We start from the raw sequence: 16,017 nt of genomic DNA, 5'->3' as shown, positions 1-16,017 counted from the left end.
CCGTGAAAACCAATTCAGATGGCCCATCAAGCACAGTGCACAAGGGTTTAAAAAAAAAAGGTGTGCCCGCAGGCGTGCCTCAGTGCTCCAGCGTTGACCTATGAACCAGGTCAGGGTTTGATTCCTGGTCTGGGCACATGCCCCGGTTGTGGACTCCATCCCCAGTAGGGGGCATTCAGGAGGCAGCGGATCAGTGATTCCTTCTCATCACTGATGTTTCTTTCTCTCCCTCTCCCTCTCTGAAATCAATAAAAAATATATATATATATATTTTTAAAGATGCCACATCAGCCCTGGCCGGTTTGGCTTAATGGATAGAGCGTCGGTCTGCGGACTGAAAAGTCCCAGGTTCCATTCCAGTCAAGGGCATGTACCTTGGTTGCAGGCACATCCCCAGTGGGGGGTGTGCAGGAGGCAGCTGATTGATGTTTCTGACTCTCTATCCCTCTCCCTTTCTCTCTGTAAAAAAATCAATAAAATATTTTTTTAAATATATTTTATTGATTTTTTTTACAGAGAGGAAGGAAGAGGGATAGAGAGTTAGAAACATGGATGAGAAAGAAACATCGATCAGCTGCCTCCTGCACACCCCCCACTGGGGATGTGCCCACAAACAAGGTACATGCCCTTGACTGAAATCGAACCTGGGACCCTTCAGTCCGCAGGCCGACGCTCTATCCACTGAGCCAAACCGGTTATGGCAAAATATTTTTTTTTTAAATAAAAAGATGCCACGTCTGGACAGTGGGGCCTCTCTGCCTGGTCCCCAGAACATGGTTCTCTAATGTCGGCGCTCCAGAATCGCCTGGAAAGCTGTGGTGCAGACTGCTGGGCCTGACTCAGAGTTTCTGATTCGGTAGTATGGCGTGTACCCTGAAAGTGTGCATTTCTACAAATTCCCTGGCGCCGCCGCTGCCGCTGGTCCCAGGTTCGCACTGGGAGACCCACTGCCCTAGCGGCGTTGGGGGGAAGTGAGGGACTCCACTCTGGTCGCCAGCCCTAAGGCTCCACACCAGTTTTCAGATTAAGCATTTCTAACCACGGTTCCCAACCCCGCCGGAACATGTCATCACCGGAGAACTTTAAAACATACCACTGCCCATGCCCCATCCCTAGAGACAGGGGATTTAATTGCTCTGAGGTGGATCTCGGACATAGGTTCTGACGTGCAGTCGAGGCTGAGAATTTCTCTGGAAATTTAAAATATTAATGTTTCATACGAGGAATAATATGTGGAGCCACTCTGCACAGGGCTCAGTACACCGGCTCAGTAAACGTCAGCTGGACAAGAATCTAAATCTCGCATTAGATCTCAATAGGTCCTGTTCTCTAGGGGCGGTGGAGAAGCTGCGCTTACTGGTTTACTGTCTCGGCATTTCCCAGCGGGACCCCTGAAGAGCTGTGTCTTTCAAGCATTTCCAAAGCACTTTATTGCGTGTTTACTCCGTGCCTGGGGACGGACTGACGGACTGACAGCGCTGGAACACATCCTTGCAGTCCAGGATCAGGCCCAGCCATCCTCCCATTCCAGAACCACCGAGGAGGAAAAGAGGAGTTCCTGGGCGGTCAGGAAGCCATGTGCTCACGGATCCAAGTCAGGTAGTTGGCCACATCGGTGTACACACCCGGCTTGTTACGGTCGCCACAGCCCGAGCCCCAGCTGATGATGCCTCGCAGGGTGAGCTGACGCTCTTCGTCCTCCTCCTCACACACCAACGGACCCCCGGAGTCACCCTGGGTGGAGATACACGGCTCAGCGCCCTTGGCCTGGGGTCTGCACTGGACGGGGTGGGGGTAGGGCGCGAAGCGGCCCGAAGGCTCACCTGGCACGCGTCGGTGCCCCCCTCGGGAAAACCAGCGCAGAGCATGCCGGGGTAGAAGGCGTTGCCGTGCATATCAGGGTCGGAGCAGTGCTCGGGAGGGATCAGCGGCACCTGCGCCTCCTGCAGAAAGCTGGCATATTCCTCCGCCCCTGGGAACCAAGGAAGTGCTCACCCCACCACTCCCGACTCGGCTCCCCGCCTGCGCCAGGCTCTTCCAGATCCACCGCCTCCCTCGCAACAGGCCCGGGAGGGAGGCAGCTGCCGGTAACCCCTTTCACAGACCAGAAAACAGGCCCGAGGGGAGCGGGATGCGAATGGGCGATGGGCGGGGCGGAGCAGGCCTCCCCCTTCCCAGCCAGCATCTCAGAACCTCAACTACCCACCCTGTTCGAGCGCAGGCCCGTGTCCCAGTTAGCCGTGCAGCCTGGTGCCCAGTGGGACCCAAGAGGAAGTGTGATGCTCCCTGTACTCGGGAGTTTGGGGGCCCCCAACAGTGGATCCCAGGCCCGGGGAGGGGTGGCTGCAGAGACAGGGCCCTGCACGTCCTCACAGCCCAGCAGGTCAGCGCCTCCCGTCCCTGGTGATACCAAAGCTGCGGGCTTGTCTTGCCCACCCCGGTGCCAGAGGTCTCCCTCCCGCCCCCAGCGGTTCTGCCTACCCTCGAATTGGTGGCCCCAGCCGGCTACCTCGCAGAGCGCGGCCTCGGGTTCGGCGGGGCGAGCGGCGCCGCTCGGCAGGCAAACGGGCCCCACGGCAGGCGACGGGCGCGCGCAGCTGCCGTCCTGTCTCTCCTGCAGGCGCAGCAACGCTAACCCGGGGGGGAGGAGCGTGAGGCCCGCACGCCGGCCTCCGAGCCCTCCTCCCAATTTCCCGGTCCCCGGGGGCGCCCCCACGCACCCAGGTCGTGCTGGTAGGTGACGGGTGAGAAGTCCTCGTGCAGGTGGTAGGCGCGCACGGCCAGGATCTGGCACTGCGCACAGCTCTGGTTGTGGCGGTCCTGGCCCAGCACCACAGTCAGCTCCTCCGGCGCCGGCCTGCGGGCAGGGTGGGAAGAGGATGCAGGTTCAGAGCCGGACACCGGCGGCCAGGAGAAGCGCCCTGCCCCGGAGCCCCTTCCTGGGTCTCAGCTTCCTCCAGGGGAACTGGGGGCGGGGGCCGGGGGAAGAGAGGGCATGGGTTCGGGTGTCGCGCGGGCCTGAGCCTACGCGGGGCAGGCGGTACTGGCCGGTTCTGCAGGCAGTGAGCTGCGGTCAGCACCCAGCAAGGGGCGATGAGGCTGCCGGCGCAGAAACTGTGGCCCCAGTACAGCGCGGCGATGTAGGGGTGCGCGCCGGGCAGCGCCACTAGTCCCCCGACGACGCGTTTCCGGGAGGACAGCCCTTTCCGGAGCCTCTGTCCGCAGGTGGCCCGGCCGGTTCCGAGTTCGAGCCAGGGGGGGCTCCCACGCATATCGTCCCAGGGCAGCTCTGGCATCTCGTCCTGGAGCACGGGGGGCTTCGGCATCGCGCCCAAGGCTGTGGAGGAGCCCGGGCTGAGGACAGGGAAACCCACGAGTGGCTGTAACGTAGCTCGCCCCGTGCGCTCTCTGTTTGGTCTTCCTGCCCCTTCCCAGTTACCTGGGGTCTGGGTCGTGACCTGAGGCTCTGGCCATGCTGAACGCGAGGGTAGGGGGGGCTCCAGGCGCATAAGGGGTCCCCGTGATGGAGACTGGGTCTGGGGCGCTGCTAGGATTGGGGCTTGGCATCGTGCTAGGTCGCAATATTCCCAGCTCAGCCGGTTGCCGCTCCACACGAAACACCACGGCTGGGTGTCATTGTCTGGGTTCCTGTCACCACGGGAGAGGGCCCTATTAGAGCTTGGGGAGCCCCAAAGGGCCCTGAAGAGAGGAGGGGGACGCCCTGCCCGCCTGGCGCGGTACCGGCAGAAGGCATGGTGGCCCAGTCCCCGATTCAGTGCTTGCTCTGTAGTCAGGTTCTGGTAAGTGATCTCCGACGACCAAGACTGACACCGCAAGCCCGAGATCGTGGTCCCAGCAGCGCCTCGGTAGCCGAACCCAAGGCCCTCGTAGCAGTTGGCCTCTTTGTCTGGGGAGAGAGGAGGCTCCCTGCAGCCGGGGCTGGTGTGGTCCCCCTCCCCTCCCCGCCCCTCCTCTCCCCTCCTCTCCCCTCCCCGCCCCTCCTCTTCCCTCCTCTCCCCGCCCCGCCCCTCCTCTTCCCTCCTCTCCCCTCCCCGCCCCTCCTCTTCCCTCCTCTCCCCTCCCCGCCCCTCCTCTTCCCTCCTCTCCCCTCCCCGCCCCTCCTCTTCTCTCCTCTCCCCTCCCCGCCCCTCCTCTTCTCTCCTCTCCCCTCCCCGCCCCTCCTCTTCTCTCCTCTCCCCTCCCCGCCCCTCCTCTCCACTCCTCTCCCCTCCCCGCCCCTCCTCTTCCCTCCTCTCCCCTCCCCGCCCCTCCTCTTCTCTCCTCTCCCCTCCCCGCCCCTCCTCTTCTCTCCTCTCACCTCCCCGCCCCTCCTCTTCCCTCCTCTCCCCTCCCCGCCCCTCCTCTTCTCTCCTCTCCCCTCCCCGCCCCTCCTCTTCTCTCCTCTCCCCTCCCCGCCCCTCCTCTTCTCTCCTCTCCCCTCCCCGCCCCTCCTCTTCCCTCCTCTCCCCTCCCCGCCCCTCCTCTTCTCTCCCCTCCTCTTCCCTCCTCTCCCCTCCCCGCCCCTCCTCTTCCCTCCTCTCCCCTCCCCGCCCCTCCTCTCCACTCCTCTCCCCTCCCCGCCCCTCCTCTTCTCTCCTCTCCCCTCCCTGCCCCTCCTCTTCTCTCCTCTCCCCTCCCCGCCCCTCCTCTTCTCTCCTCTCCCCTCCCCGCCCCTCCTCTTCTCTCCTCTCCCCTCCCCGCCCCTCCTCTTCTCTCCTCTCCCCTCCCCGCCCCTCCTCTTCCCTCCTCTCCCCTCCCCGCCCCTCCTCTTCTCTCCTCTCCCCTCCCCACCCCTCCTCTTCCCTCCTCTCCCCTCCCCGCCCCTCCTCTTCTCTCCCCTCCTCTCCCCTCCCCGCCCCTCCTCTTCCCTCCTCTCCCCTCCCCGCCCCTCCTCTTCTCTCCTCTCCCCTCCCCACCCCTCCTCTCCCCTCCCCGCCCCTCCTCTTCTCTCCCCTCCTCTTCCCTCCTCTCCCCTCCCCGCCCCTCCTCTTCCCTCCTCTCCCCTCCCCGCCCCTCCTCTCCCCTCCCCGCCCCTCCTCTTCTCTCCTCTCCCCTCCCCGCCCCTCCTCTTCCCTCCTCTCCCCTCCCCGCCCCTCCTCTTCTCTCCTCTCCCCTCCCCACCCCTCCTCTTCCCTCCTCTCCCCTCCCCGCCCCTCCTCTTCTCTCCCCTCCTCTTCCCTCCTCTCCCCTCCCCGCCCCTCCTCTTCCCTCCTCTCCCCTCCCCGCCCCTCCTCTTCTCTCCTCTCCCCTCCCCGCCCCGCCCCTCCTCTTCTCTCCTCTCCCCTCCCCGCCCCGCCCCTCCTCTTCTCTCCCCTCCTCTCCCCGCCCCTCCTCTTCCCTCCTCTCCCCTCCCCGCCCCTCCTCTTCTCTCCTCTCCCCTCCCCGCCCCGCCCCTCCTCTTCTCTCCCCTCCTCTCCCCGCCCCTCCTCTTCCCTCCTCTCCCCTCCCCGCCCCTCCTCTTCTCTCCCCTCCTCTCCCCGTCCCTCCCCTCCTGTCTCGGGCTCTCCCCCTCCCCCTCTCTCCCCTCCCTCTCGGCGAGCCTCCCCAGGTGGAGGCGGGCCTTCTGCCTCCAGCTGGACCGGCTCACCCACGTCGCAGAAGCGTCCCGCGTAGCCCTCGGGACAACTGCACAGACGGCGACCCTCCGCCTCGAGGCAGCGGCCGCCGTGGAGGCATGGGTTGTTGCTGCAGACTGAGAGGAGGAGGCCTTGAGCCACCTCTGGGCCCCAAGACCCCACAGAGAGCTCTCCCCCTTCCGGAGGCACACCACCGACCTTCCGCCAGCTTCTCCTCCCTCCTCCCGACCAGCTCCGGACCATTCACTCACCCCGGCTGGCCAGGGGCTTGCAGTGGGCTTGGGGGCCTTGGCACTGGCACTTGGCCACGCCTGCCGGCTCAAGCCTATGCCATGTTTCATTCTCGTGGAAGAACTGGAGAAGCTGGGGCTCGAAGCACTTCTCTGGGGACAAAGTGGTGTTCTGGTCTCAGACAGACTGGGGCCATGCCAGTCTCTGAGGGTCCTGGGACCTGTTCAGGCAGGGCTGCTCCTGCTCCCCAGCCCCTGCCCCCCCACCCCAGCACCCCTTACCTCTCTGGCAGTGCTTCCCCGTGAAGTGTTCTGGACAGATGCAGCGAGGGCCGTCTGGCATGTTCACACAGGTGCCGCCCCGCTGGCAGGGGTTGTGTGTGCTGCAGTGGTCTGAGAGATGGGCACAGTGGGAGGAAGAGGAGAGACTGAGTCAGACCATAGGAGCCAAGTCCATGCCTGAACCTGCTTGTCTTGTCTTTTGGCCTTGTTTCCAGGCCTTCGTTTACCCGCATGCAAAATGGGGCTACCCCCTCCCAGAACTTCTCCCGCTGGAGGGAGGGCCCAGAATCCCAGGTGTGTAGAGTCTGATGAGACTCAGAAAAGTAATGAGGGGGGAGGGGAGGGCCTGGGGCCACCCCAGAGGCTGTGTGTGGCACCTTGCACTTTCTGGGGCTTCAAGCAGTATCCCCATCGTTGGTCCTGGTCAAAGTTGGGGGTAGTAGCACACCTGGAGAAAGAGATAAAGCTCCCTGCTCTGCCCGGCCCACCCTCCCTATCACAGTCCCTCTCTCCAAGCAGGTTTCCTTGCATCGATGCAGGGCAGAGGCCATCTCCCCAGGCCCCTGCCCCCACCCCTTCTGGGTCATCTTACCAGGGCCGGAGGCCAATCCGGCCCCTGCGGGTGCACTGGTGATACAGCTGCCTGCGGTACTGGAAAGGGAAGTAGCAGGGCTCGCCAGTGACAGTGAGAACTGCGGAGAGAACACGCGCTCTAATGACATTCCCTGTGCCAATCTCCCAGGCACCCTGCTCAGGGTCTAGTTGGAAAGAATAGACCCCCAAAAAGATCCCTGTGCTGCCAGTCCCTCTGGTATGACTCAGTTGAGCATAGACCCAGGAACCAGGAGGTCATGGTTAGATTCCTGGTCAGGGCACATGCCCGGATTACAGGCTCAATCCCCAGCAGAGCGCATGCAGGAGGCAGTCAACCAATGATTCTCTCCCATTGGTGATGTTTCTATCTCTCTCCCCCTCTCCCTTCCTCTCTCTGAAACCTTTCACACACACACACACACACACACACACACACACACACACACACACATACACACAATCGCTATGCCTTCAATTTTCCTGCTTAAGAAGTTGGGTCCAAGCGTTAGACAGCTGGAGTGGTCTCAGACTCCAGCACCTCCTAGGTGTATGACCTTGTGCAAGTCTGCAGCTCCCCCCACCCCTCCCCTGCACGCACACACGCGTTAGAAGAGTGCTTGCCACAAAGGAAGGGCTTTGTCAATGCTTGTTGAATGTTGAAGTCACTTGGCCACTCTGAGCCTCAGTTTCCTCATCTGTAAGATGGCAATAATAATAGTACAGTCAAAGCGTTTTAGTTTTGCAAGATGAAGAGTTCTGGAGACAGGTGGTGCTGATGGTTGCACAATATGAACGTACTTAATACCACTGAATTGTACACTTAAAAATGGTTAAGATAGTAAATTTTATGTTATGTGTATTTTACAACAATAAACAATTTAAATGATGATGTAGATATGTTAGTACAGAAAGGTGTTCATAATTTGTTTATTTTTATTATTTTTAAAATATATCTTTATTGATTTCAGAGAGGAAGGGAAAGGGAGAGATATAAACATCAATGATGAGAGAGAATCATTGATTGTCATGCCCTCCACTGGGGATCGAGCCCAGAACCCCGGGCATGTGTCCTGACCAAGAATCGAACCATGACCTCCTGGTTCATAGATGAAAGCTCAACCACTGAACCACACCGGTCAGGCATTTTTATTATATTTTTAAATCCTTATCTGAGGACATGCTTAGAGAGAGAGAGAGAGAGAGAGAGAGAGAGAGAGAGAGAGAGATTGACATTGATGTGAGAGAGAAATATCAATCAGTTGCCTTCCATACGCTTCCCAACTGGGGATTAAACCTGCAACCCAGGCATGTGCCCTGGCCAGGAACCAAAACGGCCACTTTTTGGTACATGGGATCACACTCAACCAACTGAGCCACTCCATCTGGGAGGGTGTTCTTATTTAAATGAAGAATGCCAAGTTACAAACAGCATGCTGATATGGTTTTATCTTTGGACAAATACATTTATGCGTAAAAAAAAAAATCTACTAGAAAGACATTGTCAAAATTTGCAAGAGTGGTTTTTGGAAGAGTGTGGCTTATGACAGACTTTTTTCTTCTTTTGTATTTTTGTACTTTCTGAAGTTTTGACAATAAAAATATATTGCTATTATAATTTCTAAAAATAGTATAGCCAAGCCTCATCATTCACAGATTCTGTATTTGCAAATCTGCCTTCTTGCTAAAATTTATTTGTAAACCCAAATCAGTTCTCAAGGGGCTTTCACAGTCATGCACAGACGTGCACAGAGTGGTGAGAATGTGAATTATTGGAAGCCAGAAGTGCACATTCCCACATGAGTTCAACCCAGGGGTGACACTGCTTCTTGCTTCAGCTCTCCTGTTGGAAGCAAGTGTCCTTTTCATAGGTGATTCAGCGCCACATTTTTCACATTTTGTGCTTTTGTTGTTGACCATGGCCCCATAGTGCTGAAGTGCTGCGTTCCAGTGTGCACGTGGGCTGTGCTGTGTCTCATGGAGAACACATGTATCTTAGATAAGTTTCATCCAGGCATGAGTTACTGCCATTGGCTGTGGGGTCAATGTTAATGAATCAACAACACACATTAAGCCAGGCGTCTTTAAACAGAATCCCACATAAAACAAGGTTTATATATTGAACCCAACTCTATATTTCCTCTAGGAGCAATGGTTCAGTATTTGTGAATTCAGTGTTTACGCTGACTAACAAAACAAAATAAGAATTGACTGTATCTGTTTTAGAGGAACCCCGTGAAATTTAAATGAGCTAGTGCCTGTAAAACACTTAGCACAGCCTGGCATATAGTACCTGCTCAATAAGAATTCACTGTTATTTTGTTGTTAAAGGCACAGTGGCACTTGCTGAAAACCAAACCAGTGACAGGACAGTAAAAGAAGAGAGAAGGGTCTGAGATGGACTCTTAAGAGGCAAATGGGATGAACAGAGAGGAGGAGCATCCTAAGTAGATGACGAGGCAAGGGCTGATCACCTAGTTGGACTAGGCAAGAGGGTGGAGAGCAGTTTGGATGGCTATGGAGTGATGAGGAAAGGAGGCTGAGGCAGACAGGGTTGTATGAGCTAGTCCTCAGTGCCACGCTAAGGGGCTAGGCCTGACCCCACAGGCCAGGCTCACCAGGGCAGGGGCCATCAGTTCACAACTCCAGGTGAATATGTAGTGCCTGGAAGAGTGGAGGCAATGGGGAGCTCTGGTTGGGTTTGAGGAAGGGGGAGATGGCAGACATCCCCACCTAAAAGAGAGTTTAATTAAAAAGCTAGTATATTTTAAGCATTGACCATGCACCTGACCGTGAGCTGAGTACTTTCCCATGGATTTATGACTCATTTCTCCTTCCCAAGACCCCTAAGGTGTTTACTATAACCAGCTTGGTTTTACAGGTGGGGAAACTGAAGTTTGGAGAGGTCGAGTCACTTTCTCAGAGGCATTTGGGCTGCAAATGATGCCTGCTCTTGATCCTTCCTCGCCTATCAAGGCCTCTGGCCTCTGTGTGGCATGGCTGATGCCTGTGAGATATATCGAGGAAAGGAAAAGAATGGGGGAGCATGGGGAAACAGAAAACTGGCAGGTGCTGGACTGGGCACTCAGAAACAGCCCTACACTCAAGGAGCAGACAGCTACTAGCATTCTGGGCCCCTAGAGCCCATCAGCATAGACTTGGCACACAGCAGGCACTCCGGTCTGAATGCCAGCCAGGTGACTCTGGGGACAAGAGTAACAGTTGTGCCCAGGATCCTGCCCCTGGTTCCAAGGGCCTGAGACAGACCCAATCACACTCATTCCCACCCAAGGGTCTCTTCGGAGGCAGACCCAGGCAACTTACCCACTGTGTGTTCATCTTCTACCGGCTTAGGCACCTTGAGGTTTTTCCAGCGTGGAGTCTACAGGAGGAGAGAAGAGGACAGGGAAATTGCCCTGGAAGTCATAGCCTGCCCCTGATCCCATGCTAGTCCCCAGCTTCTTCTCACAGCCCAGAGAAACAGAGCTTTCCTCACAAGACCCAGGCCCCTTCTCCTCCTCCCTCCTCAGGGACCCTCTCCTCCAGAAATGCAGGTCACCCCCTCGTATCCACAGGCTCTGGTGCCTCTCTCCTCCTCCTGGGCCTTCTGGGCTGACCTCACCTTTCCACACAGGCCTTCGGTCACCTCGACCAAGAGGTCACAGGCAGAGGCCAAGCTTGTGACAGGGACCCCCAGGGCCACCCCGCACAATCCTCCTGGTTCCCACAGCCCTCACCATAAGCGCTGGTTCCAGGATCACCACCAGGGACCCCAGGAGCAGCAGAGCCCTCATGGCGTCTGTCCGTCTGTCCACCCGCCTACGCAGGAGTCCAGATCAATAGAGTTGGCCAAAGGTCTCTGAGGACTGGGAAGTGGAGATACATTGAGCTGCCTGGTGGGGCACAGGCTGTTTGTGGAAAGCCAAAGGCAGGAAGTTGGCAGTTGGGGGGTTGGGGTAGGACGACGAAGACCTGGGTTCCTTCTCTCTTTCCCAGATAGTGGGACTGGAAGCAGGAAGAGAGACTTCTTGTGTTCTGGGGATGAAGAGGTTAAGGAGACCCGAGACAAGCTCCCTACTATCGGGATTGCACGGTCCATCTTCTATTGCTGCCTAAATGGAACCATAAACTTCACAACTTAAAACAATAGCCATCTATTAGTTCACAAATTTGTAGGTTGACAGTCCAGCATGATGCAACTAGTTTTTCTGCTCAGGGTCTCACAAAAGTGACACCAAGGCTGAGTTCTCTGGAGGTTCTGGGGGAAAACCCACTCCCACGCTATTCACACTGTTGGCAGAATTCAGTTCCTTGCATTTGTAGGACTGAGGTCACTGTTTCTTTGCAGGCTCTAAGCCAGGGCCCACCCTTAGCTCCTAGAAGCTGCCTGAAATTCTGACCACATGGCCCCCTCCCACTTCCCAAGCCAGCAGCAAAGTCTCCCTGGTGTTGACTTTCATGAGTTGAATCTCCTTTACCAGGAAGAATGCTGTTCCTCCTAAGGGCTCACCTGGTTAGTATAATATCCCTATCTTAAAGTCAACTGATTTGGGACCTTAGTTACATTTGCAGCATTCTTCCACAGAAGCATCTAGATTAGGGTTTGATTGAATAACTGGGTGGGAGAAAGTAAGCATATACCTTGGGGGCCATCTTAGAATTCTACCAACCACAGAAATTGGAGCAATTGAGCACAAAGGAGGGAGATGGGTGGACATATGTTGTTTTTCCTGCCCTGGCACCCTGATTTATTTTATTTTATTTTGGGGGAACCACTCCTCCTTTATTCTCTCATGGGTCTCTAGTGCTGCCAACTCTACCCTCCATTCTAGGGCTGGGGGTGTGGCCTTGGCCTGACCAATAAGAACAGGGTACCTGTGGACCTCAGTGATTGGTTCAGGGAGAAGCATAGACACAAGTTTGTCCCGGCAGAGTCAATCTTGGGACTTTCTCACCAAAACTTTTGGGAAAGGGGCACTTTCTTCCCACTAGAGTCCCTAAGAATGGGAGCCTGGAGATGTTGATGGCCACCTTTGTCTCTGTTTGGGGAAGGCCTGCCTGAGAATGACGCCTACACATAGTTGGAAAGCAGAGCAAACCGAGAAGGAATGAGCAGGTGCAATGTGGGAGGCGTCTCCAAGATGGTCCCCAGTGATCACCTCCTGAAATCCATGCCCTTGTGCATAATCTTTTCCCACAGTGAGTCAGAGCTGTTCTGTGGGTCCAGTAGAATATGGCAGAAGTGATGGTGTGTGACTTCCAAGCCCAGGTCATAAAAGGCATTGCAGTTTCTGCCATGGTGTCTTGGATCATTCACTCTACGGGAAGCCAGCTGCCCGCTTGGAGGACACTCAAGCGGCCCTAGGGAGAGGCATGTGTGGGGAGAAAGTACCAATCTGACCGCCTTGTGAAGGGGCTGTGCTGTAAGTGGATACTGCAGCCCCAGTCAACGTCTCGCCTGCAGCCTCATGAGTGACCTCAAGCCAGAACCATCCAGTTGAGCTGCAGCTAAAATTTACATTTGTTAAGGTATAATTAACATCCCTCATAAAAAGAAGATGCACTCTCCACCATAAAAACCCTTAGCTTTTCTTCCCCCAAAGAAAAGATGCCCAGGCTCAAAAATAATTCTTTCTTGCCCTAGCTGGTTTGGCTTAGTGGATGGAGCGTCAGCCTATCCACTGAAGGGTCCCAGGTTCCACTCCAGTCAAGGGCACATGCCTGGGTTGTGGGCTTGGTCCCCAGTAGGGGGCGTGCAAGAGGCAGGCATTCAATGATTCTCTCCCATCATTGATGTTTCTATCTCCCTCTCCCTTCTTCTCTGAATTCAATTTTTTTTAAATATATTTTATTGATTTTTTACAGAGAGGAAGGGAGAGAGATAGAGAGTTAGAAACATCGATGAGAGAGAAACATCGATCAGCTGCCTCCTGCACATCTCCCACTGGGGATGTGCCCGCAACCCAGGTACATGCCCTTGACCGGAATCGAACCTGGGACCTCTCAGTCCGCAGGCCGACGCTCTATCCACTGAGCCAAACCGGTTTCGGCTCTGAATTCAATTTTTAAAAAAATATTTTTTAAAGGAGCTTTGTACCTATGTTTAAAAAATCTTTTTCTTTTCTTTCACTGATAGCTCCCTTGCCCCAGCCTCCTTCCTATAAAATTCTTCTATGTTGTACAACCCCATTGGAACATACTTCTAGTCGCTAGATGGGATGCTGCTCAATTCATAAATTGCTTAATAAAGCTAATTAGATCTTCAAGTTAATTCTATCAAATTTTGTTTTTTGTTTTTAAAAAATAGACGTAAACTTGACCAGTGGGTGCTGCTGTCTCCAAGGACTCTGAATCCTGAGGAGGCCACATGGGATGATGAGAAGAGTTGCGTGTCTAGCACTGTACCGCCTGTGCCCTGACCAGATTGTCCCTGCTACAAGGCCTGTCAGGATGCCTTTGAAAAACCAGCTTAGGAAGCAGTGAGGAAATTCACATTCCGCATTTCACATCCCACGAGACCTGAGGAGAGGGGCCCTAGGAACACTGCTTTCACTGGCTTCACAGTGTCATTTAGAACCCAAGATCTATCCTTCCTTCCTTCTTTCCTTCCTTCCTTCCTTCCTTCCTTCCTTCCTTCCTTCCTTCCTTCCTTCTTTCCTTCCTTCCTTCCTTCCTTCCTTCCTTCCTTCTTTCCTTCCTTCCTTCTTTCCTTCCTTCCTTCCTTCCTTCCTTCCTTCCTTCCTTCCTTCCTTCCTTCTTTTTTTTGTTAATCCTGACCCAAGGATTTTTTCCCCACTGATTTTTAGAAAGAGTAGAAGGAAGTGGGGGAGGGGAGGAGGAAAACACTGATGTGAGAGAGACACATCGATTGGTTGCCTCCCTCACATGCCCTGTCCTGGGCTGGGGATTGAACCTGCAGCCCAGGTACAAGCCCTTGACCCAGAATCGAACCCTCGACCCTTTCAGTGCATGGGCGGATGCTCTAACCACTGAGCAACAACAGCCAGGGCTCTTCCTTTTTCTTTTCTATGGCGGTTTGTGTACAGAAACCATGTAAACTCCAGTAAGAAGAAACTTCCCTTCCAGTAAATCCTGAGAAAATGAGGAAAACTTCCTCACAAAAATCCCAAGCAGGCCTCCCCTCATGGCTCATTGGCCAGAACTGGGCCACCTGACACCCCTAAATCAATCTCTGGTAAGGGTAGGAGGTCTTCATAATTGGCTTAGACCAGGGGTTTCCACCTTTTTCATCTCATGGTGCACATAAACTAATCACTAATGTTCTCTGGCACACCAAAAAATAAATCTGTTGCCAATGTGACCAAAAAAAAAAAGGTATAATTTAATTCATTCACACCAGATAGCGATTGCTGTGCTGGCTGTTGACTTTTTTTTTTTTTTTTTTTTTTTTTGTACAATCTAGGGAAGAGGTCAGTGCCCTCTAAACAGTCAGGTATTGCATGCTTTAAAAATTCTTGCAGCACACAGGTTGCAAATCGCTGACTTTAGTTAAACATGACTATGTCATGAAGCCTCCACAAAAACCCCAAAGGACAGCTCACTGGCCCTTTTTAGAAGAGCTGCCATGTGGTGGAACCACGCTCCAGGCAGACAGACACTCCCTGTTCCGGACTTCAGCCTCCGTCTCCCTTCACCTGGCTGGTGATTTGTGCCCTCTGATATCCTTTGTAATGAATTGGTAATCTAGTGAGTAAGGGAGTTTCCTGAGTCCTGTGAGCCATTCTAGCAAATGAGTCAAACCTAAGGAGAGGAACCTCTGATTTATTTATAGCCCGTTGGTCGGAAGCACAGATAATAGTCTGGACCGTGACTGGCATTGAAGCGGAGGGCAGTCCTTCGGGCTGAGCCCTTCACCTGGTAACTGCTTGGTGTGGGGAAGCCTCCCTGCACACACATTGGAATCGAGTCCAGGGGCCCTGTGAGCCGCCCAGTGTTCCTTCCCCTCCTCCCCAATGTGGATACAACAAAAGACCATCCCATCCTCAGCTGGGGGTGGAAGGGGCACGTGACCCAGGCCTAGCCAATCAGAACACTGCCTCTCTCTGTCCTCGGAGATTGGTTCCAAATGAACACCTGACTCAAAGCAAACCACTGAGAGGCAAGCCCTGGGTTTTTGCTGGAATCGTCAAGATACTTTCTCTTTTTGTAGAAGTTGCCACATTGGTGAGAAGTGAGCTTGGCGCTGCTGGCAGCCATTTTTCACACCTCAGAGGGAAACCTGGCCGACAGTACAGATAACACAGGTTAAGGATTAAAGAAGACAGACAAGAGAATACAGCTGGGGCTCAGTGGGACGCTGCTTCTATGATGGAGAGACAGCGCCACGGCCTGCAAGCCGCAGCTTTATTTTATAGTCAGAGCACACAAAGCAAAACAAGGGTAGTGGTCAACATGTTTGCAATGTTCTTGTGAGTTTCACCTTATTTTGGCAGCACTTGCTGCACCTCCCACAGCCCATTAGCTACCTAGGAAGGAGCAAGGGAGGACTATAAGGTCAAGCTTAATTATGCTAAGAGGGCTCTGCCCTCCAAGCTGGGACTTGTTTGTGGCCCTGCCACAGGTCAGTCTGAGGCTTAACCCTATAGCCACTCCCTACAGTTGTACACCAAATATTACCAATAATATTCTCCTTCCAGACATACAGTTGTTATTCCAGAAAACTATTTCTGTGTGAACAGAAAGCAAAACAAACAAACAAACAAACAAAACCACTCCCAACTCAGCGGCATAAATTACTATTTTATTATGCTCATGGGTTTTGCAGGTCCAGAATTAGGCAAGACACAGCAGGGATGGCTTCTTGTCTCTGCCACAAACATCAGGGACCTCCGCTGGGGAAGCTGGAATGGCTGGGGCTGATTCCAACGGCCAGGAGCTGGAATCGCCTGGAGGCTCCCTCACTCATACCTGCGGTGCTGGGGTGGGCCTGCCCCTGGGAGCAGAGCACCGACACATGGCCTTCACGTTCCCTTCGGGCTTCTCACAGAATGGCCGCGGGTTCTGAGGGAACCTCCCGAGGGAAGCTTCGGGAGAGCGAGCATTGTCAGAGAACCAGGCTGCATGGCCTTTTCTGGCCTGGCTTTAGCCCTTATGGGCATCGGTAACGTTCGGTTCTACTGATGACAGAATCACTAGGGACAGGGAAATTAGACCCCACCTCTTGATGTGGGGATGGCAAGGGCACATTGCAGAAGTGCCTGTGGGAGGGGAGTTTATTGCTACGCCCATCTTTGGAAAATACAATCTCCCCCTGTGGTGTTGTACCGCACACCCCTTTCAAGTCAGTTGTGGCCACGTGATTTGCCTTGACTAATGCG

At 54.7% G+C, this 16,017-nt stretch overlaps 1 protein-coding gene across 1 annotated transcript; it reads right to left on the bottom strand.

The window, feature by feature from the left end:
* Positions 1–1,412: 1,412 nt before the first annotated feature.
* On the bottom strand, positions 1,413–10,473 carry F12 (coagulation factor XII; the record flags this gene model as incomplete). The annotated part of the gene is made up of 13 exons (XM_081091696.1): positions 1,413–1,734; positions 1,824–1,972; positions 2,482–2,631; positions 2,721–2,857; positions 3,049–3,648; positions 3,742–3,907; positions 5,588–5,692; positions 5,828–5,959; positions 6,089–6,199; positions 6,466–6,536; positions 6,681–6,780; positions 10,004–10,061; positions 10,417–10,473. The coding sequence occupies 13 exons, from the start codon at positions 10,471–10,473 to the stop codon at positions 1,567–1,569; spliced, it is 2,004 nt and encodes a 667-aa protein (XP_080947822.1). The 3' UTR covers positions 1,413–1,566.
* Between the last annotated feature and the right edge of the window lie 5,544 nt (positions 10,474–16,017).

This window comes from Myotis nattereri (assembly GCF_964212035.1).
Source record: "Myotis nattereri genome assembly, chromosome: 5".
NCBI lineage: Eukaryota > Metazoa > Chordata > Mammalia > Chiroptera > Vespertilionidae > Myotis > Myotis nattereri.
This window is presented reverse-complemented; position numbering and strand designations above follow the sequence as displayed.